Source organism: Ursus americanus, chromosome X (genome assembly GCF_024610735.1).
Source record: "Ursus americanus isolate L20-20 chromosome X, mUrsAme1.1.p, whole genome shotgun sequence".
Classification (NCBI taxonomy): domain Eukaryota; kingdom Metazoa; phylum Chordata; class Mammalia; order Carnivora; family Ursidae; genus Ursus; species Ursus americanus.
In genome coordinates, this window is record NC_142164.1 from 82423520 (window position 1) to 82447485 (window position 23966).

Genomic DNA, 23966 nt, shown 5'->3' on the forward strand with positions numbered 1-23966 from the left:
ATTGGTGGATATCTGCCTTAATGATCATCTGTGCTTACCTTGGATGAAGTAAACGTTGAAAACAAGGCTTTGGGTAGGTGACCCAACCAAAAAGTACGAAAGACATGAGGGACTGCTTCCTCACAGGGATGGCTGCTTCTGATGGGTCCAGTAGAAAGAGAAAGAATGGCAAGTTTCAATTCCTAAATTCTCTGCCCAAGACACAGACCCAAATCCAGGCATTCTGTAAAAAGAAATTACTACCCTGTGCATCCATTGAATTCCTGGCCAAAATTCTCACGTGTCATTTGAAATTTAGGATTACTTGTGAAAAAGGGAGTAGGGGGGCCGAATGTTAGAATAGGGAGGTATCGGACGATGTGGGAGAATGTGAACACTTTAATTCCCACTGAGTCTCCTGTGTAAGCTGAAACCAATCTTATTTTCCCTGGAGAGACTGTATCTACCTTAATTGAAGTAGTGACTTCTACGAAGAGTGATGCTTTTTAAGGAGAGCCAATTTTCATAGCCCCTCATTCCACCCTTCTCTCTCCAGACCAATAACTGCCTTGTGGACCAAGCACTTTATGTGCTTTCCAAACATTCATTCATTTAATTCTCCCAATGATCCCATGAAGTAGTTGCTACCGTTATCATCCTCACTTTGCCAACGAGGAAACTGAGGCACAGAGAATTTAAATGCCTTGCCCAATGCAACACAGCTCCTAAGTGGTAGAGATGGTATTTGAACCCAGGAGAAGCTATGCTCTTACCTTCACCCCAAGCGATATGGTGTCCCTGATCAGAGCTTTGAATGTATGCGGGCAGTGATTAAATGGGGGTACCTCCAGTCATTGGAAAAATGAAGAGAGTTAGGCATTAGAGGACTCTTGCATTGTTTATAGATACCATCCTTTATTAAATCCACGGAAGAAAGAAAAGAAAGGAAGAGAAAAATCTCTACTTCTGGGAAACTGAGTCATGAATTATTAATTTTCTTGGCATCAGGTTTGGCGTGCATATTGCATCCCTTGAGCCATTCGGATAAATCATGGCCAGAACAGTGCCGGATCCATGAATCCCTGGGAAATGAAAGGAGGGAAGAAGGGTGAGGTGGGTAGGTTGATAGGGTGGCAGTGCCATTATCCCAGCTACCCAGGGTCCAAGCCACACCTATGAACTTACCAAGCAGTCATACCATTCTCCGAGGATACCACCTGCCTGGCACACAAGATATCATCCAGAATATGGGGGTTGAGCAGGTCTGGGAGGGAGGGAAGAGAGGGACATAGTGATCTGGTGCATTGGGGACAGGGTGACAATGTATGGTGGGCCCAGGGGTTATGGATTCTTTGGAGCCTGAATAACTTCAACCACTACATTGACTGATTCTAGGTGACCTTGATTCACTTGTCAGCTGGTTATGAATTAACCTCAACTGCCATGTTGGCTGGTTCTGTACAACCTTAACTCACATTGATGGATCCTGGATGATCTTGACGGTCATATTGTCTGGTTATGAATATCCTCAACCATCATACTGCCTGATCCTAACAACCTCAAACTTTATGTTGGCCAGTTCTGGATGACATCAACTGTAATTTTGTGTGGTTACGGATGATCTCAACTGCAATGGCAGCTGGTCTGACATCACCTTAACCACCATGTTGGCTGGTTGGGAAGCTACTGAGCTGCAAGGTTGATCAGTCTTCATGACTTCAAACACTATGTTGTCAGGTCTTGGATAACTTCAACTGCCGCTTTGGTTACAAATGACCTCAATCTCCATGCTGACGAATTCCATTCATCCTCCGTCATCATGGTGCTTGGTTCTAGATGATCCTACCCTGCTCAACAGGGTGACCTTCACTGCCCTTCTGACTGCTTAATGATCTCAACCACCCTGTTGACCAGTCCTGGACAACCTCAATTGCTATTTTGACTAGTTATAAATAATTCCAACCTCCATGTTGACCATTCCAGGACCTCAACTTCCATTACAGCTGATCCTGGACCACCTCAACTTCCATGTTGACTCAAAGTGAACATTCTTAACCTTTATTTTAGCTAGTCTTGAGAAACCTTACTACTCATGTTACCCTGTCCTAGATAGCTTCAACCTCTGTGGTGGCTAGTCGTGGACAACCTCACCCTTCAAGCTGGCCAATCCTGGGTAACCTCTTCTGTTACTGTAGCAGGACTTGGACAACCTCAACCTCCATTTGGCCTGGCCCCTAATAACCTCAGTCCCCATTTTGGTCTGTCTTGGACAACCTCAAGCACCATTTTGGCCAACCCTGAACAACTACCGCTATTAAATTTTGTCCTCAATACTACCACACTCTTGTCTGGAAAGCTCTCTCCTTTCTGCACAGATATACCTTATTTCTGTTCCTACAGGCAGATATGTGTTTCTTCCCTCAGGGCCTGAACCACCTCAACCCCAAATCAGGACAATCTCCCCCTGTATTCCACATGGAGCTAAGTTTCCTGTTTTCTGGGAAAAAAAACCTGCAGCCTCCATTCTCAGGGAGGTGTAGAACTTCCGAGCCCTCCTGACCTGGACCACATCTCAGCATAGTCGGTAAGGACACGGGATGGTGTCTCTAACAGCCCAGGCAGCTGTGCTCCTTTCCCTATCATTTTTCTGCTTGTTACTGGAGGTTATAGCTTAGGCAACCTTGCACTCTGTGTGTTAGGCTGTGGGGCCAGGCAGGGCTTTAGGGTGTCCCCAGTGCTGCCTCACCTCGACACTCCATGTGACAGAGGTTCTGGGTGGGTGTAACACCATTGTCACACCACCAGGCAGAGTTCAGCTGGAAAATGCCGTATTCGCTGCTGCCGTCGGGATTGTGGTCCACGAAGGAGGTGTCAAAGCCACTCTCATAGTGTGCCATGCAGAGCCCTGGGGCAGGGAGAAGGTAGATAGGAGGTCGCCATGAGTCCTGGGACTAGGGGATGGTAGGATGAGGGGGAGGGGACAGGGATGGTTGTCATCTCAGTTGTGGGGGTGATGATCTTGGTTTGCTGGTGGTGTTGATGTTGGTGATTCTGGTGAGCTGTGAGTGATGGCACGGGTGAGAGTACTCGTGATGACTTTGATGGTAGTGAGAGTGATGGTTGTGAAGGCATTGATGGTAAGGACTTTAGAGTAAGTCAGTCGGGGATGGCCGAGAGGATCATGTCCTGGCCTGGGGAAGTGATAAATGAGAAGGAGGGGGGCGGGTCTGATTGTGGTGGACAGCTCGGGCTGTGGGTGGGACTTGGGGCAGCTGGAGTCTCACAGTCTCCAATGCTGTAGCCCTTGAAGCCATTGAGGCCCGCTCTCTCCAGCTTCATTGCCAGTTCACAGCGTTCGTAGATCTTTGCATCCACGATGGCGACCATCAGTGTGGCCAGGGTCACCGCCACAGTGACCCAGGTCTGCATTATAACACCCATAGGCCCTCCTAGCCAACTCTTTGCTCCAGACTCACGCCGCCCTCTTCAGAACTAGGGGCGTTCTGGAACTCCGGGCTCTATGAGCAAATACCATGTAATAGATTCTGGAACACGGAAGCCAGAGGGCTGGACACCTCACTATCTTTCCCAGCGCCACCTCTGTTACAGATGGACACACAAGGAAGAAGAAAGATACTGACCTATACACAAAGATGGCAGGAGGCAAAACTAGGGAGAAACCCTGAAATGTCAGAAAGAGATGCAGGAAGAGAGGGGCTGGAGACACAGAGACAGACAGGACTCAGGCCCTGGGCCTCACGATCAGCCCACATTCCCCCACTTCCCTTGACACGGTGCCACTCCACTGGTTTTAATCATGCTGTACCACTTGGTTCCCTCCATGTCCACTCACTCTGCCCCCTCGCCACCTCCATTCCCCCACTCTGCTCAGCGGTCAGCTCTGTTCACTACACTGTGCCTACTACCACCACGATTTCTCACACTCTGCACAATATGGCCACCATGCCCTCGCCTTCTGCCCCTTGTTACCTCCATTGACCCATTCTTGGCACCTCCTTCACTTCACTTACGACGCACTGTTCCACCCCAGTTTCCTGGAATCGGGCCCCCGTTTGCCCCATTCAGTCACACTCTGCCCTCCATCACATATTATACATGACACGTGACACAGAGAAGCGCCCTCTACTACTGTTCCCCCTCCATTCTTGTTCCAGCTTCCAGCACCCCCCCATTCACTTACGCTGCCTCTCATCCACTACCCTTCATTCACGCTGGGCCTCATATTGCCACAATTCCTTAACCCTCTCCCTACATGGCCCCAGTTCTCTCACATCGTATTCCTTCACCTCCGTTCACTCTCAGACTCTCAGTTTCCACTTTCCCCTCTGCTTCTTGACACCGCAAGAAGTGACTCCCATTCACTCTCACGTGGCCCACCCTTCAGCTCGGTTCATGGACTCTGGGCCTCATTCTCTCCCTCATTCACTCTCTTTCTGCCCCTTCTTCATCTTTATTCTCTCCAACACTGCTCCCACATTTACCCCCATTCCCTGTATTCCTCCCAAACACGAGTTCAAGTTACCTGCAGAGTCTCCTTCTCTGCTTGCTCAGCCCCATGCCTCACTTTCTCTTCACTGACTCCATTTACTTTCACTCTGCCTCTCATTCATTGAACTAATCTCATTCATTGAAATTCATTTCCAATGTAACCCCTGTTCCCGCTTACCACTCCTGTTCTGCACCTGATCTCATGTCTAGTTGTTTCCATTCTGCCCCATAGTACCTTCATTGAGTCACACTCTGCCTTGAATTCACCACTTTTTGCTAACACTGGGCCCCATGTTCCCCCACTTTATTCACTTGGGGCCATGTGACCTTCGTCTTTCCCTTTGGCTCACAATACCCACAGTGACTCACCACCTTCTCTTTGCTTCTATTCCCTCTCACTGTGCCCAACATTAGCTCCATTCGTGCACACGCAGCAGCTCCTTCACCTGGGCTGATTGCTACTGGGATCCCTGGACACTCCTGGAGTCCCACATCAGCCCTATCTAATCCCAGTCTGCCCCTCATTCACCTCTAGCCACTCCCCTTCTCCCTCAGAGTGTCGCCAGTCAAACTCAACCTGATTCACGTATTCACATTCCACCATGTATACATCTTCAGTCCCTCTTCTCTGTCCCTTGTGCTCCCCATTCTTCCCTCTATGCCCCACATTACCCCCATTTGATTCCATGCTCCCCCTAAATTCACCTCTCTCTCTTAACATGCCCCATAAACCATCGTTTATTTGCACTCTGGTCCTTAGTTCTCAAAACAACTTGCACTCTCCTGCTTTATCAACTCCATTCATGTTCACCGTCTTGAATTGTTCCATTCACTCAGTCTGCTCCCACTTTCACTTTTGGTCACTTTAGCCCATGCCTCATTTTCCCATCACTTAGTCTCACCCATCATCTCCAACTAATTCAAAATTGCATGGTGATTCCCTCGTGCGGCTCCACACCACCCACTCTCACTCCACTCCACTCATTCACCTCCCTCCCATCACCCTCTGTCTCTCCTTGCTCCCATTCACTCCCAATCTGTCCTTCATTCGCCATTATTCATCCCTGCCTCAGCCAGTCCCATACGTCTCCCATTTAATGACACTCGCATTGGCCAAGACAGAAAAGTCTGACATTGTTCAGGATTCATATACCAGTGGTGGTATATACTACAAATACCAGTGGCTTCAAAAGAATGGAAGGGGATTCCTCCCTTGGAAACAGGTAGTTCAAGGCTAGCACGCCAGCTTCAAGGTCACCAGAGAAGTGGCTCGTGTGCTATTGCTCTGACAAACTTACCTGCTACCTTATGGTCCCAAATCACTGCTCACAATTGGCCACACTTCCATGGTTTTGATGAAATGTATCTTTTATTTTAAAGTGAGCTCTACACCCAATGTGGGGCTTGAACTCATGACCCTAAGATCCAGAGTCACATGCTCTACTGACTGGGCCAGCCAGACACCCCTTGATGAAATGTATCTTGAGAGCAATTGTGATGACTCACTGGTGAGGTGGGGGACCTTTGGGTGGGAGTGTCACATCGTACAGACTCTGTGGTGGGGCCAGCTGCTGTCTGCTTCCCATACCCCTTCACCTAGCTACCTGCTGCTTAGACCATTGTATGAGGAGGCTGCATCCGCAGGGACTAATGGCAGAGGATGCCCAGGACAGAGTGGGAGTCCTAGCTCTTCAGCACAGAAAGGCTGGCCTCACGTAGCTTGTGGATGTGCACTGTGAATCCTGGGACAGCTTTTGAGGGGTGTATCCCTGGCTCAGGGACATTTCTGGAGCTGGCCATCACTGTACCCCAATACCCACCAACCCTAAAGGATTCTCTCTACACACAGGGGTGTGTGTACAAGTTGGTGGGAATGATGTTTGTAAGATGGAAGAGGCCAGGCTCGCATGGGCCTGGCCCTTCCTATTTGTCACCTTCTAATGCATTCAGAGAGAACTGACATGTTTTGTACCCAAGAAGTGCTGATCCCTTAGGGAGCAAGAGATAGGAGCTATTCCTCTGTTTTCTCTCTTTGCTTTGTCTGCCAAGAAGCTCCATCTAGATTTCTGGTAAAAACATTCTTTGGCTAGTTTTAATGGTTCTGGGATGAGGACCTGCACAGATACTTTCTGGAAGTTCTGTGGGATAGTGAATAAACAAAAGAAGAATATTATTGGGTAGAAGTTAAGGATCCAACCTTGGGAAACTGTGTGACCTTGGGCAAGTTACTTAGTCTCTCTGGGATTCAGTTTCCTCCTCTGACAAGTGCAGGCCATGGGACTGTTCACAGATAGTGGGGACTGCGTGAGGCAGGTCATATCATGTACTTCACACGGTGTATGGCACACAGAAGATACTGAGCTAGGTCTGAGCTCCCATTATCACTTAGTGGGCCTGTTGGCAGAAGCCACACTGTTTTTCCTGCGTTCCCCCTTGCCCTCTGTAGTCTGTTCTCCAAAGCAGCCTGCAGGTTATCTTTGAATTTTTTCCTTTTTATTAAAAAAACCTTAGTACCTATACATGCCTAATTTTATTTAAATAATAGGGGCACCTGGGTGGCACAGCGGTTAAAGCGTCTGCTTTCGGCTCAGGGTGTGATCTCGGCGTTCTGGGATCGAGCCCCACATCAGGCTCCTCCACTATGAGCCTGCTTCTTCCTCTCCCACTCCCCCTACTTGTGTTCCCTCTCTCGCTGGCTGTCTCTGTCTCTGTCGAATAAATAAATAAAAATCTTAAAAAAATAACAATACTAAAACATGTAGCACTTGGTATGTGCCAAGCGTTGTTCTAAATCTTTACAATTATCGGTTCATTTGTCATCGTCCCGGCTTTATAGATGAGGAAACAGCATAGAGAAGAGTTCTGCTCTTGGTTACAAAGCTGGTAGGTTGGGGGTTTGAAACCAGGCTGTCTCCATTATGTTTGTTTGGTTCTGTCTTCTTCCTTGCTATATTCCCAATGTCTAGAATACTGTCTGTCATACAGGAGGTGCTTAAGCAAATCCCCGTGAAGCTCATGTTCTAGTGGTGCAAGACTCGCAGTAAACAAGAATGCGAGACTGCTTCTGATGGGTCTTTAAAACAAATCTTATCCCTCTTATGGCTTCCCGTTCTGTCTAGAATGAAGCATGAACTCTGTTCCTGGCAGAGGAGGCCCTACGGCATCTGGCCCCCCACCTACCTCTCCCTGCCTCACACCTCCTACGCTCCCAACACACTGCCAGTTTGCATTTCTCCAACACACCGAATTAGGTCTCGCTTCCGGGCCTTTGCAACAGCCTTGCGCTCCACCAGAAAGCTCTTTGCTTCGGCTATTCATATGGCCGGCTCCTTTTGGTCAGCAAAATTGACACCTCCGACGAAAGGATTTCGTTCCCGCCCATCCAGAGAAAGCAACCCGCCAGCCACTGCTTAACACATTCCCTTCACCCCGGGGTGTGCGCGTCCTAGGTCGCCGTTTATTTATCCTTCAGCCTGTCTGTATGCCGTCCTTCAAAACTCCCAGCTCTAGCCACTGGATGGAGCCAGTGTAACCTACCTCCCAGCCTTTGTGCGCGCCGGGCAATTCTGCCACGCATCCCGTCTTCCTATTCAATTACACCTGTAAACCCGATGCTGCCCTTCGGCTTCAAGACACCAAATTCCGGCCTGCCAGAATTTTCCTCAGTTGGGCAGTTCCCCTCCCCGCCATAAGGAAAATGGTTTTCGAAGTCTCGGGAATGACGGCCTCCGCAGAACAAAGTAAACACCTGCTCTTCACGGCAGCCCTCGAGGTGTAGAGCCCCGGTGGGCGCGGCCATCATAAAGCTGGGACGGCGCGGGCGCGGCCATCTTCCCTCCGCGCAAGCGCCGCGGCCCCGCCGCGTTCGCGTGGGGCCGGCGGGAGGGGGGCGGGAGGGGGCCTGGTGTTGACTATTGGCGGACGCGGGCTCAAAGCCCCCACTGAGCGTGCGCACACCCGGCTGCTGCAGCCCTGTAGGCTGCGGAGCCCGAGTTGGTCCCGAAGCGGAAGTGCTTCTTAGGGCCAGTTCTTGCACTGGTCTCCTCTGCAGTGAGCAGAAAATCTATTGTCGAGAGGGTGAGAGACAGAGAGAGAGAGAGAGAGGGGTTGAGAGAGCGAGTGCTAGAGGTGATGGGCTGAGTGATGGGGACTTCTGGGGGGAACGAACGAAGGAGGATTGGGGGGGTCATTGATGTGGGGAGTTGGGGGGTGAGTGATGGGAGACCGAATGAAGGTCTCTGGGCACGATGGTGGACAAAGTTATGGGGCTAGTCAGGGTTGAATGGGGCTTGTTAAACGTTGACTTTTACACATTTTCCAGCACAGTGACCTGCGCTAAGGGTTCATACGCACTCCTCAGGCCCCTTCTTAGGCGCGCCCCACCTCTCCCTGTGCCCCTCTCCCCTTGCCCACGCCCCAAGGTAGGGGCCTGGTGTGAATGTTCCAGCCGAAGTGATCTGCACCCGAAGGCTTCCTTCTGGCTCCTGGGCAAGCCGGCCCCAGTGAGGTGAGGAGAAGGAAGAGGCACCTGAGAGGACTCACCTCAGAGCTTGGGGCTTGGGGCTTGGGGGTGGGGTGGGCGAGGCCTGGTGCTGCGGGGTCTGGGGGGGATCTGGGGGGGATTGTCGGGCTTAAAACGTCGGGAGGATGATAGTTTTTAAAAGTTCAGTTTTCTTGGCGTTTAACAATAGTAGCACATTTGAATTACAGATTAATTAAAAAGAGGAAAAGAAAACCATAAGGAATTCATTTTATCGCCCCCCCCCATTTAAACATCCCTTCTTAGACAGTTTTTAGTGTGTATGAGGGGTGTGCGTTTTTAAACCTTTCACATATAGTTTGAAATGGGTTCCTGCAGTTTTATAACCTACCTTTTTTTCATTTAGAAGTTTACTGGATTCAGCTTAATTTATCCTGTGACATTTTTAAAAACTTTTAATTCAGATATATGTGCAGAAAAGTACACAGATACTAAAGCACACAGTTCCATACAGCAATGTTTTTAATAGCTATGTAGCATTTCACCCCTTGTATTTCCTTATTAATCTCTTATTTTGAGTCATATAGGATTAACTTTGGCATTTATAAAATCAATGCTGAGATGAAGGTACTTATAGGGGAATTGTGATGCATTGGAGTACATTATTTCATTTAGGAAAATGCCTGAAAATACAATTTCTGGGTCAGTACACAAGTATATATAGAAAAAAAAAACATTTTGCGTTACATGCTCAGGTGAGGAAAAGAGTCAAGAATACACAGGTGGTTGTTAAGACTACACGGTTGCCCAAACTTCTACAGAGTGGCCTCATGCCCAGCTTATGTGAGGGGGTTCCTAGGCAGGTAATTCTGGGCAGATAAGCCTGATGGGTTCTCTCATATGCTGTACACTTCTCCATTCTTCCAGCTCAGCCTCCACATATCTCTGCCTTTTCCCAAGAAGAGCAGGAAATGGCCAAACCCCAGGTAAGTATGTGGTCTGTTCCTTCCTCTTTTTTTTTTTTTTTTACCATGGATGTGATGAGCTATGTAGGAATTTCTGACATGAAATAGGAACTTATTTGTAAATAAGCATTAGGATCAGGAAAAATGAGAGACAGGAGCAAGGCCAAGTTAGAATGTAGGCATGTGGAGAGGACTTAGGGTGTGACAGATACTAACATTGACTTACAGATTTGTCTCCAAGCCTCTGGCTGCTAGAGGGAAACTTAATTAGGAAGCTGGCTCACCTTACTCATCGGGAGAGAGCACACAAGTCCTCAGGGAAGTAAAGGTTTCCTGTAATTGCCTTCTGCGGCATTTCTTTTCTGAGTCTTGATGTAGATGGTGGAATTGTCTTCAACCACAGCCTGGTGATAAATGCAGTCCCTGGTTTCCTGCTGATATTTCTTATGGCATTTCTCAGCGAGCTGGAGACATAATGTCAAGGTGTAATTTAAGAATGAAATGTCTTAGGGAACTTGCTTTTCTTGAAATCATTTTCCCGAAGTAATTTTATCAGTCAGACTTTGGATTCTCATTTGGCCAAGAGACGGAGTCCTGCAGATGCTCACAGCCAACCATCTTTTTTCTTTGCTAATTTTTTTTTTAAATTAGTGTGCAGTAATATTGATTTTGTTGTTGTTGCCCAGTACAATAAATGTGATCACATTTGGCATTGTTAAAGTCAGTGCTGAGATGAAGGTATTTCACGAATACGGGTGGGTGTGACTAATCTATAGGATAGAGAATAGTTTCATCAGGCCAAAATAAAAAGCCTTATGCTACCCCTTCATGGTTCCGTCCTTCCCCACCTGTAACCTCAGGCAACCACAGATCTGTTCTGTGTCACCACAGTTTTATTGTTTCAAGAATGTCATATAAAAGGAATCATATGGTATGTAACCTTTTTTAAAAAAAAATTAGATGTTCTTTTGAGATAATTGATTGACGTGCAATTTTAAAAATAATACAGAGAGATCCTGTCTATCCTTTACCTGTTTCCCCCAATAGTACATCTTACAAAGCTATAGTATAATGTCGTGACCAGGATGTTGACTTTGCTACGGTCAAGACACAGTTCCAGGACTGCAGGGATCTCTTATGTTGCCCTTTTATGGCCAAATACATCCCTTTTCTCCAATCCTCCCATTCTTAGACTCCTAGGAATTACCATTCTCCATTTCTAGAATTTTGTCATTTCCAGAATGTGATAAAAATGAAGTCATATAGTATGTGACCTTTCGAAACTGAGGATATTTTTACTCAGTATAATTCCCTGGAGATCCAGACAAGCTGTGTGTGTCAGTTCTTTTTATTGCTGGGTGGTATTTCCATGGTACTGATGTACCACAGCTTATCCCTCCATTCTCCTGTTGAAAGACATTGGAATTATTTCCGGTTTTTGGCAATTATGAGTAAAACTACTTTAGACCCTCTTTTTTTTAAGATTTTATTTATTTATTCAACAGAGATAGAGACAGCCAGTGAGAGAGGGAACACAAGCAGGGGGAGTGGGAGAGGAAGAAGCAGGCTCCCAGCAGAGGAGCCTGATGTGGGGCTCGATGCCATAACGCCGGGATCACGTCCTGAGCCGAAGGCAGATGCTTAACCTCTGTGCCACCCAGGCACCCCATCTTTTGCATTAATTTTTATGTAAGGGGTGAGGATTAGGTTGAGGATTATTATTTTGCATATGGAATTCCATTTGTTCCAACCCCATTTGTTGAAGGGGTTGTTTTTTTCTCTTTTGAATTGCTTTTGCAGGTTCGTCATAAATCAGTCGGCCCTATTTGTGGACTCTCCTCTGTTCTGTTGATCTATATATCTAACCCTTTGCCAGTCCCATGCTGTCTTTTTTTATGCTTTTATTTAAATTCCAGTTAACATACAGCTGTTTTCATAATTTGGCTATTATAGATAATGCTGCTGTCAATATTGGGGTGCATGCATGTATCCCTTTGAATTAGTATTTTCGTATTCTTTGGGTAAATACCTAGTAGTGTGATTGCTGGATCATAGGGTAGCTCTGTTTTTAACTTTTTGAGGAACCTCCATACTGTTTTCCGCAGTGGCTGCACCAGTTTGCATTCCCACCAACAGTGCAAGAGGGTTCCCCTTTCTCCACATCCTCGCCAACATCTGTTGTTTCTTATGTTGTTGATTTTAGCCATTCTGACAGGTGTGAGGTGATAACTCGTTGTAGTTTTGATTTGCATTTCCCTGATGCTGAGTGATGTTGAGCATCTTTTCATGTGTCTGTTGGCCATCTGGATGTCTTCTTTGGAAAAATGTCTATTCATGTCTTCTGCCCATTTTTTTAAAAAAGATTTATTTGAGAGGGAGAGGGAGAAAATCCCACTTAGACTCCATGCTGAGCACAGAGCCCGATGTGGGGCTCGATCTCACGACCCTGAGATCACAACCTGAACTGAAACCAAGAGTCAGACTGTTAACAAACTGTGCCACCCAGGCACCCCTTCTGTCCATTTTTTAATTGGATTATTTGTTTTTGGGGTGTTGAGTTTTATAAGTTCGCTAGATGTTTTGGATACTAACCCTTTATCCGATATGTCATTTGCAAATATCTGCTCCCATTCAGTCGGCTGCTTTTTTAGTTTGGTTGATTGTTTCCTTCCTGTGCAGCAGCCTTTTACTTTGATGAAGTCCCATAGTTTCTTTTTGCTTTTGTTTCCCTTGCCTCAGGAGACATATCTAGAAAGAAGATGCTTCTGCCCATGTCCAAGAAGTTACTGTTGGTGTTCTGTTCTACGATTTTTATGGTTTCATGCCTCACATTTAGGTCTTTCATGCATTTTGAATTTATTTTTGTCTATGGTGTAAGAAAATGGTCCAGTTTCATTTTTTTTGCATGTTGCTGTCCAGTTTTCCCAACACCATTTGTTGAAGAGAGATTCTTTTTCCCGCTGGATATTCTTTCCTGCTTTGTCCAAGATTAATTGACCATGTAGTTATGGATTCATTTCATTCATTTCTTAGTGTCTGTTTTTGTGCCAGTACCACACTGTTTTGATTACCGCAGCTTTATAATGTAACTCGAAGTCTGGAATTGTGATGCCTCCAGCTTTGCTTTTCTTTTTCAGGGTTGCTTTGGCTATTTGGGATCTTTTGTGGTTCCATACAAATTTTGGGATTGTTTGTTCTAGCTCTGTGAAAAATGCTATTGGTATTTTGATAGGGATTGCATTAACTGTGTAGATTGAGCTTTGGGTAGTAGAGACATTTTAACAATAATTGTTCTTCCAATCCGTGAGCACTGAATGTCTTTCCATTTTTTTAAAGATTTTATTTAATTTATTTTGAAGGAGGGAGGGGGAGAGAGAGAGCGAGAATGGGCGAGGGGAGGGTCAGAGGGAGAGGAAGAGAGAGAATCTCAAGCAGACTCCATGCTGAGCCTGAAGCCTAATTCAGGGCTTGATCTCAGGACCTCAAGATCATGAGCCTGAGCTGAAATCAAGAGTCTGATGCTTAGCCGACTGAGCCACCCCTGTCTTTCCATTTCTTTGTGTCATCTTCAATTTCTTTTATCAGTGTTTTAGTTTTCAGAGTTCAGGTCTTTCATCTCCTTGGCTTGGTTTATTCCCAGGTATCTTACTGGTTTTGGTGCAATTGTAAATGCGATTGATTTCTTTTTTTTTAAGATATTATTTATTTATTTGAGAGAGAGAGAATGTGGGAGAGCACAAGTGGTGGAGAGGGAGAAGCAGGCTGCCCATTGAACAGGGAGCCTGATGCCAGGCTCGATCCCAGGACCCTGGGATCATGACCTGAGCTGAAGGCAGATGCTTAACTAACTGAGACACCCAGGTGCCCCTGGGATTGATTCCTTAATTTTCCTTTCTGCTGCTTCATCATTGGTATATAGAAATGCAGCAGCTTTGTGTACATTGATTTTGTATCCTGTGACTTTACTGAATTTGCATATCAGTTCTAGAAGTTTTTTGGTAGAATCTTTTGGGTTTTCTTTTCTTTTTTTTTTTTTAAGATTTTATTTATTTATTTGACAGAGAGAGACAGCCAGCGAGAGAGGGAACACACGCAGGGGAAGTGGGAGAGGAAGAAGCAGGCTTCCCAGCAAAGCAGGGAGCCTGACGTGGGGCTTGATCCCAGGATCCTGGGATCATGCCCTGAGCCGAAGGCAGATGCTTAACAAGAGAGCCACCCAGGCGCCCCTCTTTTCGGGTTTTCTATGTGCAGTATCATGTCATCTGCCTTCATAGAATGAATGTGGAAGTTTTCCTTCCTTTTCTATATTTTGAATAGTTTGAGAAGAATAGGTGTTAACTCTTCTTTAAATGTTTGGTAGAATTTGCCTGTGAAGCCAGCTGGCCCTGGAGTTTTCTTAGTGTATGTGCTGCTGACTCTGGACTTCTGTTGGGAGTTTTTTGATTACTGATTCACTTTCCTTGCTGGTTATGGGTCTGTTCAAGTTTTCTATTCCTTTTTCAGGTTTGGTAGGTTGTAGGTTTGTAGGAATTTACCCATTTCTTCCAGGATGTCCAGTTTGTTGGCATATAGTTTTTCATAATATTCTCTTAAAATTGTTTGTATTTCTGTGGTGTTAGTTGTTATTTCTCTCTCATTTGTGATTTTGTTTATTTGGGTCTTTTTTCTTTTTGTGAAGTCTGGCTAGAAGTTTATCAATTTTATTAATTTTTTATAAGATTTTATTTATTTATTTGAGAGAGAGAGAGGGAGAGCACAGAGGAAGAGTGAGAAGGAGAAGCAGACTCCCTGCTGAGCAGGGAGCCCAACGCGGGACTCGATCCCAGGACCCTGAGATCATGACCTGAGCCGAAAGCAGATGCTTAACTGGCTGAGCCATCCAGGCGCCCCTCAATTTTATTAATTTTTTCAAAGAACCAGCTCCTGGTTTCATTGATTTGTTCTGTTGTTTTTTGAAAAATGTCTGTATTATTTATTTCTCCTCTAATCTTTATTATTTCCTTCTTTCTGCTGGCTTTGGGCTTCATTTGTTGTTTTTTACCTAGTTCCTTTAGATGTAAGGTTAGGTTGTTTATTTGAGATTTTTTTCTTCTTGAGGCAGGCTTGTATTGGTATATACTTCCCTCTTAGGTCTGCTTTTGCTGCATTCCAGAGGTTTTGAACCATTGTGTTTTAATTTTCATTTGTTTCCGTGTATTTTTTTTATTTCTTCTTTGATTTCTGGCTGACCCATTCACTGTTTGGTAGCATATTGTTTAACCTCCGTGTATTTGTGGTCTTTCCAGATTTTTTCTTGTGGTTGACTTTAAGTTCATAACATTGTGGTCAGAGAAGGTGCCTGGTATGACTTCAATCTTTTTGTATTTGTTGAGACCCGTTTTGTGACTTAATCTGTGATCTATTCTGGAGAATATCCCATGTGTACTTGAAAAGAATGTGTATTCTGCTGTTTGAGATGGAATGTTCTGAATATATCTGTAAGACCATCTGGTCCAATGTGTCATTCAAAGTCGTTGTTTCCTTGTTTATTTTCTGTCCCTTGATGTAAGTGGGGTATTAATATCCTCTATTATTATTGTATTATTATCAATTAGTTTTTTTATGTTTGTTATTAGTTGTTTTATATATTTGGGTGCTCCCAGGTGGGGTGCATAAATACTTTAAATTGTTATATCTTCTTGTTGAATTGTCCCCTTTATTATGATACAGTGCACTTCTTCATCTCTTGTTACAGTCTTTGTTTTAAAGTCTAGTTTGTCCAACATAAGGAGTTACTCTGGCTTTCTTTTGACATCCATTTGCATGATTATTTTTTCTCTATCCCTTCACTTTCAATCTGTGTATGTCTTTAGGTCTAAAATGATTCTCTTGTAGGGGGTGCCTGGTTAGCTCAGACAGTAGTCATGTGACTCTTGATCTCAGGGTTGTGAGTTCGAGCCCCACATTGGGTGTAGAGATTACTTAAGAATATAAGAAGTAAAATAAAATGAATCTCTTGTAGGCAGCGTATAGATGGATCTTTTTTTTTTTAATCCATCTGACACCCTCTGTCTTTTGATTGGAGCATTTAGTCCATTTACGTTCCGAGCAATTATTGATAGATATGTATTTATTGCCGTTTTATTTCTTGTTTTGTCATTGTTTCTGGAGATTTTCTGTGTTCTTTTCTTGTCTTTGTCACTTTTGGTCTTTCCTTTCCACTCAAAGACTCCCCTTTACTATTTCTTGCAGGGCAGGTTTAGTGGTTACGTACTCCTTTATTTTTTGTTTGTTTGGGAAACTTGTTATCTCTCCTTCTATTCTGAATGATAGCTTTGCTGGATAGAGTATTCTTGGCTGCAGATTTTTCCAGTCAGCACTTCGAATATATCGTGCTACTCCCTGCTGGCTTGCCAAATTTCTGTTAATAAATCTGCAGCTAGCCTTATGGGTCTTACCTTGTACATTAAGGACTGATATTTTTTAAGATTTTATTTTTTAAGTCACCTCTGCACCCAGTGTGGGGCTCAAACCCACAATCCCGAGATAAAGAGTCACATGCTCTACTGACTGAGCCAGCTGGGTGCCAATAAGGACTTCTTTTGTTTTACTGCTTTTTAGATTTTTTCTTTATCAGTATATTTTGCAAATGTGATTACAATATGTCTTTGTCTTGGCCTGCTTTTGTTGATTTCAGTGGGAGTTCTCTGTGCTTTTTGGATCTAGATGTCTGTTTCCATCCCCAGATTAGGGAAGTTTTCAGCTATTATTCCTCAAATAAATTTTCTGCCTCCCTTTCTCTGCTGCTTCTGGGACTCCTACAATACGAATGTTGTTATGTTTGATGGAGTCACTCAGTTTCCTAAGTCTGTTCTCATGTTGCATAATTCTTCTCTCTCTTTTCTTCATCTTCATTACTTACTTTCCAATACTTTGTCTTCTAGGTCACTAATTCATTCCTCTGCTTCTTCTAACCTGCTGTTCATTACATCAGTTGTGTTTCTAATCTTGTTTATTGCGCTCTTCATCCCTGGTCAGTTTTTTTTAAAGTAGACCCCCCAGTGTGGGGGTTGAATTCATGACCCTGAGATGAAGACCTGAGCTGAGAATCAAACCAAAGGCAGACACTTAACCTTCTGAGCCACCCAGGCACTGCTGATTGATTCTTTTTTAACTTTTTCCCCTCTTTGGCAAGTGTCTTACTGATGTCTTCTATTCTTTTATCAAGCCAAGTGTATTCTTACGATTGTTGCTTTAAATTCTCCATCAAGCATGTTACTTATATCTGTTTCGATTAGATCTCGGGCTGTGGCCTTGTTCTTTGATTTGGGATAATTTCCTTTGTCTTCACATTTTATCTGAGTCTCTGCCTTTTTCTTTGCGGTAGAGAAGCCATTTATGTCTCCTGCTTCTGAAAGTAATGGCCTTATGAAGAGGCCATGTAGTGCCCAGGGCCTGGTGCTTCACAGAGTGTCTCCAGTGTGTGCTGCGTGTGCTCTGCTATTGCATTTTGGCAGCTCTATCCTTCAGGCCAGTCATCTGCAGAGGCTCTCCTGGCCTGGTGTGGGCAGTGTTTGGTCCCTGGCCTGAATGTGGCAAGTTTGAACTAGGTGTACTGTGGTCTGCTTGTGAAATGAGACCTGTCAGCACCTCCACTGGAACCCAGGCCCTGCATAAACTCTCTGGTCGGGAAGATGTGGCGTGGGCCGGGGTTTGTGCTGGTCTCTGGGGGAGGGGCCTGCCATGCCAAGACTGAGGCAAACCTGATTGAGAAGGGAGGTTCCACCTGAGTGCAGGGGCGTGGTGCTTGGTGTAAGCAAGTTGGGTAGCCAGTGTCGGTGTATGCTGTGCCACAGACGACTCTGTGTGTGCTGAGGGGCAGGGAATTGAAATGGCGCTGGCCAGCTGCTTCGTTCCCGGGGAGGCATCTCCATGAGTGCTACCTCTCAGGCATGCACTCCAAGAAGAGTGAATAATCTCCCTGCTGTGTTCCCCAGGCACTGAGCTTATTTTTGTATATGGTCTATGAAAGTTTCATTCTTTTGCGTGTAGCTGCCCATTTTGCATGTAGCACCCATTTAAGAGACTGTCTTTTCTCCATTGTTATATTCTTGCCTCCATTTTCTAGATTAATTGACCATAAGGCATGGGTTTATTTCTGGGTTCTCTGTTTTGTTCCACTGATCTATGTGTCTGTTTTTTCCTAGTACCATACTGTTTTGATTACAATATGTTTATAGTGTAGTTTAAAATCAGGGAGCATGATATCTAGCTTTGTTCTTTCTCAAGATTGCTTTGTCTCTTGGAGATGTTCTGTGGTTCCATATAAATTTTAGGATTATTTGTTCTAGTTCTGTGAAAAATGCCCTTGGTACTTTGATAGGGTCACGTTAAATCTGCAGATTGCTTTTGCCACAGCATTTTAACAATATTATTTCTTTGAATCTGTGAGCGTGGTATCTTTCCATTTGTGTCATCTTCAGTTTCTTTCTTCAGTGGCTCAGGGTTTTCAGAATACATGTCTTTCATGTCCTTGGTTAAAATTAATCCTAGGTATTTTAGGTTTTTTTGATGCACTTGAAATCTGGTTGTTTTCTTAATATCTCTTTCTGATCGTTTGGTATTAGTGTATAGAAACACAACAGATTTCTGTGTATTAATTTTGTGTCCTGCAACTTTACTGAATTTATTCTAATAGTTTTCTGATGGAGTCTTTAAGGTTTTTTATGTAATATTATGTCATCTGCCAATAGTGACAGTTTTACTTCTTCGTCTTTAGATGCCTTTTATTTCATTTTTTTCCTGCATAATTATTTTGGCTAGGACTTCCAGTACTATGCTGAATAAACGTGGTGAGTGGACATCCTTATGTTGTTTCTGATCTTAGAGGAAAGGCTTTCTTTTCACCTTTTCACTGTTGAGTGTGATATTAGGTGTGGGCTTGTCCTATGTGGCCTTTATTGTGTTGAGATACCTTCTCTGTATACCCGCTTTGTTGAGAGTTTTTATCATAAATGAATGTTGAATTTTGTCAAATGCTTTTTTTTGGTGTATCACATTGATTGATTTGTGGATGTTAAACCATTCTTGTATGCGTGGAATTAATCCCACTTGGTCACGGGGTACGATCCTTTTAATGTTTTATTGAATTCACTTTGCTAATTAGTTGAGGACTTTTGCATCTAGGTTCATCAGGGATATTGGCCTGCCATTTTCTTTGTAGTGTCTTTGGTTTTGGTATCAGGGTAATGCTGGCTTTGTATAAGGAGTTTCAAAGTGTTCCTTCCTCTTCAAGAGTTGGAATAATTTGAGGAAGCCAGCTTGACCTGGACTTTTGTTTGTTGGGAGTTTTTTGATTACTGATTCAGTTTCTTTTAATTTTTTTTAATTTTTAAAAAAAGTTTTTAAAGATTTTATTTATTTGACAGAGAGAGAGCACAAGCAGGGGGAGTGGCAGGCAGAGGGAGAGGGAGAAGCAGGCTCCCTGATCAGCAGGGAGCCAGATGTGGGGCTCAATCCCAGGACCCTGGAATCATGACCTGAGCCAAAGGCAGACACTTAACTGTCTGAGCCACCCAGGCGCCCCGATTCAGTTTCCTTATCGGTAATCGGTTTTCAGATTTTCTAACTCTTGATGATTCGGTCTTGGAAGAATATGTTTCTAGGAGTTTATCCATGTTTTCTAGGTTGTCTAATTTGTTGGTATATAATTGTTGATAGTATTCTCTTACAATCCTTTGTATCTTTGTGGTATCAGTTGTAATTTCTCCTCGTTTCCAATTTTATTTATTTGGGCTCTCTCTTTTTTCTTGAGTCTGGCTAAAAGTTTGTTGATTTTGTTTATCTTTTCAAAGAACCAGCTCTTACTTTTATTGATGTTTTCTCTTGTGCTTTTAGTCTCTATTTATTTACATTCTGATCTTCATTCTTCCCCTTTTTCTACTAACTTTGGGCTTTGTTCTTCTTTCTTTATTTCCTTGAATGTTAAGACAGATTGTTCATTTGTTGCTTTTCTTGTTTCCTGAGGTAGGCCCATATTGCTATGAACTTCTTTCTTAGAATTGCTTTTGCTATGTCCCAAAGATTTTGGAACATTGTGTTTCCATTTTCATTTGTGTCATGTTATCTTTTTTTTAAAAAGATTTTTATTTATTTTAGAGAGAGAGCACGCATGCACACGTGTGAGTGCAAGGAGGGGCAGGGAGAGGGAGAGAGAGAATCCCAAGCAGATTCCACACTGAGCACAGAGCCTGACTTGGGCCCAGTCTCAAGACCCTGAGATCACGACCTGAGCTGAAACCAAGAGTTGGATGCTTAACCGACTGAACCACCCAGGCGCCCCTCATGTTATCTTTTGATTTCTTTTTGATTTCTTGACTAGTTGTTTAATAGCATGTTGTTTAGTCTCTGTGTGTTTGTTTTTCCAGTTGGGTCTTGTAATTGGTTTTTAGTTTCATACCATTGTGGTGGAAAAGATACTTGATACGATTTCACTCTTGCTAAATTTATTAAGACTTGTTTTATGATCTAACATGTGGTCCACCCTGGAGAATGTTCCCTGTGCACTTAAGAATGTGTATTCTCCTGTTTTGGGTGGGGTGTTCTGTGTATATCTACTGGGTCCATCCAGTCTCGTGTGTTGTGTAAGGCCAGTGTTTTCTTACTGATTTTTTGTCTGGATGATCTATCCATTGATTTAAGTGAGGCGTTACAGTCCCCTACTGTGACTGTATTGCTGTCTATTTCTCTCTTAATTTCTGTTAATATTTGCTACCTATATTTAGGCACTCCTATATTCAGTGCATAGATATTTACAAATGTCCTAACTCTCTTGTTGGATTGACCCCTTTATCATTGTGTAGTACCGTTGTCGTTTCTTATAGTCTTTGTTTTAAAGTCCAATTTGTCTAAGTATTGCTACCCCAGCCCTCTTTTCATTTCCATTTACATGAAATATCCTTTTTCATCCCTTTACTTTCAGTCTGTGTGTGTCTTTAGGTTTGAAGTGAGTCTTTTGTTGGCAGCATATAAAAGGTTTTTTTTCCCCATTCACCCACCCTGTGTCTTTTGATTGGAGCATTTAGTCCATTTACATTTAATTATTGATAGGTATGTATTTATTGCTGTTTTGTTAATTGTTTTCTGGCTATTTTTGTGGTTCCTCTTTGTTTCTTCTTCTCTTCCCTTGTGGATTGTTTTCTTTAGTGTTATGTTTAGATTCCTTTCTCTTTTTATGTATTTACTGAAATTTTTTTCTTTGTGGATTACTGTTAGGTTCACATATTACATGTATGTAACAGTCATTTTGAAGTTGACAGTAAATTAATTTCGAACACATTTCAAATCAGAGCTTTATATTTTTACTCTTCCCCCTCAAATTTTAGATTTTTGATGATACATTTTATATCTTTTTATTTTATGTATCCCTTAATTTTTTATTTTATTTTTAAGTAATCTCTGCACACATCGTGGGGCTTGAATTCACAACCCCAAGATGAAGAATCATATACTCTACTGACTGAGCCAGCCAGGTTCCCCTAATTATTTTATTGTCAATTAATTTTACCATTTCTGTCTTTTACCCTTTATACTTGCTTTGTAAGTGGTTGATCCACTATCTTTAATTTTTATTTCCCTTTTGTAGTGGGATTTTTACTTTTGTATGTTCATTTTTTTATTATTTTTAAAGATTTCTTTATTTATTTTTAAAGATTTATTATTAATAAATAAATATCTTTATTTATTAAAGATTTATTTGGGGGGGAAGAGAGGGAGAGAGGAGGGGCAGAGAGAGAATCATCAGAAAGACTCCCTGCTGAGAGTGGAGCCAGACACAGGGCTTGATCCCAGGACCCCAAGATCACGACCTGAGCCGAAATCAAGAGTTGGATGCCTAACCAGCTGAGCCACCCAGGTGCCCCTGTTAGTTTGGTTGTGTTTTTTTTTTTCCCGTATTAATTAGTACCTTTTCTTCTTAGCTTAGAGAAGTCCCTTTAACATTTCTTGTAAGGCCGGTTTAGTGGTGATGAACTCTGTTAGATTTTGCTTATTTGGAAAACTCTTAATCTCTCCTTCAATTCTGAATGATAACCTTGCTGGGTAGAGAATTCCTGGTTGGCAGTTTTTCCCTTTCCGAACTTTGAGTATGTCATCCCACTCCCTTATGGTCTGCAGTGTTTCTGCCGAAGAATCTGATAGTCTTCTGGGGTTTCCTTTGTACATAATACTTTGCTTTTCTCTTACTGCTTTTGAGATTTTCCCTGTATCCTTAACTTTAACCATTGTAATTATAATGTGTCTTGGTGTGTTTTCCTTTGGGTTCATCTTACTTTGAACTCTTTGGGATTCTTGAACCTGGATGTCTGTATCCTTCCCCACGTTAGGGAAGTTTTCAGCCATTATTTCTTCAAATAATTTTTCTGATCCTTTCTCTCTCCTACCTCCTGGAACTCCTATATGCAAACATTATTCTGCTTAATGCAGTGCCAGCTGTCTTGTAACATATTCTACTTTTTTAGTTCTTTTTCTTCCTTTGCTGCTCTTTCTGGGTGTTTTCCATTCCTTCTCTGACTTGTGCTTTAATTTCATCTGTTCTGCTTTCAAACCCCTCTAGTGTGTTTTTCCGTTTAGTTATGACTTCTATTTTGTACTTAACATGTTTTTTTCTTTTTTTAAAAAGACTTTTATTTATTTCAGAGAGAGAGTGTGTGTGCATGAGTGAGGGGGAGGGGCCGAGGCAGAGGGAGAATCAGACTCCCCCCCCTGAGCAGGGAGCCCGACCGCTCGATCCAGGGACCCTGAGATGGTGACCTGAGCAGAAGGCAGACGCTTAACTGACTGAGCCACCCAGGTACCCCTCTTTTTGTTGCTGTTCTTACTGTGTTTGTCCTTTCTTCTCCTGAGATCAGTGAGCATCTTTATGACCATTACTTTGAAGTCTTTATCGGGTAGGCTGCTAATCTCTATTTCATTAAGGTTCTTTTCTGAGGGTTTGCCTTCTTCTTTGGTTTGGAAAATATTCTTCTGTCTCCTCATTTTGCTTGTCTCTCTGTGTTTGTCTGTATGTGTTAGGCAAAACAGCTACCTCCCTCAGTCTTAGAGGAGCAGTCTTGTGTAGGAAATGTTCCATGTGGCCCCAAAATCTCCCTTGGCCACCAGAGTCAGGCACTGTGTGGGTGTCCCTTATGTGGGCTGCATGTGCATGCTAGCTGTGATGGAGCCGTAGCTGCTGTGTGGGGAGGGCAGGGCAAAGGGCACTTGCCCAGCTCTGCTGTGGCTGGGCTGCTGCATGGGGAGAGTGGAATTCAAGCTGCTTGTCCTTCCACTGTGGCTTGGTCTCTGCAAGGGGAGGGCAGGGCTCAGGGCACTCGCCCTATCCATTTGCAGCTTAGCCACTGTGTGGGAAGGTACGGATTGGGTCACTGACTGCGCCTGCTGGCATCTTGGCCCCTGAGCAAGGAGAATGGGGCTTGGGATGCTCACCTGTCCTCCCTGTGGCTTGGTCTCTGCGAGGGTTGCATGGTGCTTGGGTGCTCACCCAGCCCTATTGTGGCTTGGACGCTGTGCAGGGTGCGTGGGGTGCCTGCCCAGCCCCGTTATGGCATGGGATGGGCCAGCATGCCCTCTGCTGCTAGTAGGCACCAAAAATGGTGCCTGTTGGCTTCATCACCAGCAAATTAGGATGAGATTGCGAAAATGCCGTTGGTCAGCACTCCCATCCCCAGATAAAAGTCCTTGTAAGTTCCTATCTCTGTGGCAGCTGCTTTAAAATTAGTAAGTGTGTCTCTTTGCCTAATGGTCTAGGCACTTTTCAGTCTGTTGCCTTTGCACTGGATATCAGGGTGAGTGGGTTTTGCACGTGAGCCTTTAAGAATGGGATCTCTGTGTTCCCTGCATTCTGTGATTCTCCCGGTCTTAAATCCCCATTGATTTTCAAAACCAAACATTTTGGGGGCTTTCTGGTACAACCCCCAGGTTGGGGGTTGCTGATGTGGGACACAGTCCCTTTACTCTTTGAGTTCCATATTTTTGTGATGTCTTTTGCTTGTGGGGGT

The 23966-nt window shown here is 43.9% G+C and overlaps 2 protein-coding genes across 7 annotated transcripts in view; one reads left to right on the forward strand and one right to left on the reverse strand.

Annotated features, from left to right (window-relative positions):
- Window positions 1-873: 873 nt before the first annotated feature.
- On the reverse strand, window positions 874-3503 carry SPACA5 (sperm acrosome associated 5). The gene is made up of 4 exons (XM_087860310.1): window positions 3264-3503; window positions 2726-2884; window positions 1178-1243; window positions 874-1061 (listed from the first exon to the last, which is right to left on the reverse strand). Exons 1-4 carry the CDS (start codon window positions 3418-3420, stop codon window positions 940-942), a joined length of 504 nt encoding a protein of 167 aa, XP_087716436.1. The 5' UTR covers window positions 3421-3503; the 3' UTR covers window positions 874-939.
- Window positions 3504-5151: 1648 nt separating this feature from the next.
- ZNF182 (zinc finger protein 182) overlaps window positions 5152-23966 on the forward strand; it is a 30749-nt gene continuing 11934 nt past the window's right edge. For 4 of the 6 annotated variants that reach the window (XM_045790885.2, XM_045790884.2, XM_045790883.2 and 1 more), the window contains exons 1-3: window positions 5152-8565; window positions 8810-8995; window positions 9896-9954. In XM_045790885.2, coding sequence (XP_045646841.2) covers window positions 9940-9954 — 15 coding nt within the window. In that variant the 5' untranslated portion in view covers window positions 5152-8565; window positions 8810-8995; window positions 9896-9939. Of the gene's footprint in view, window positions 8566-8809; window positions 8996-9895; window positions 9955-22608; window positions 22763-23966 lie in introns of all 6 variants that reach the window. The other 2 variants (XM_087860294.1, XM_045790882.2) reach the window with 2 other exon arrangements.

What these genes read in the sequence shown, in the direction of transcription:
- SPACA5 (XM_087860310.1), bottom strand. Translation starts at nt 3,420, where the DNA reads ATGGGTGTTATAATGCAGACCTGGGTCACTGTGGCGGTGACCCTGGCC. An exon ending in GGGCTACAGCATTGGAGACT is followed by an intron (nt 2,885 to 3,263) that starts GTGAGACTCCAG and finishes TCCCTGCCCCAG; the next exon opens with GGCTCTGCATGGCACACTAT. An exon ending in GGTGGTATCCTCGGAGAATG is followed by an intron (nt 1,062 to 1,177) that starts GTATGACTGCTT and finishes TTCATTTCCCAG; the next exon opens with GGATTCATGGATCCGGCACT.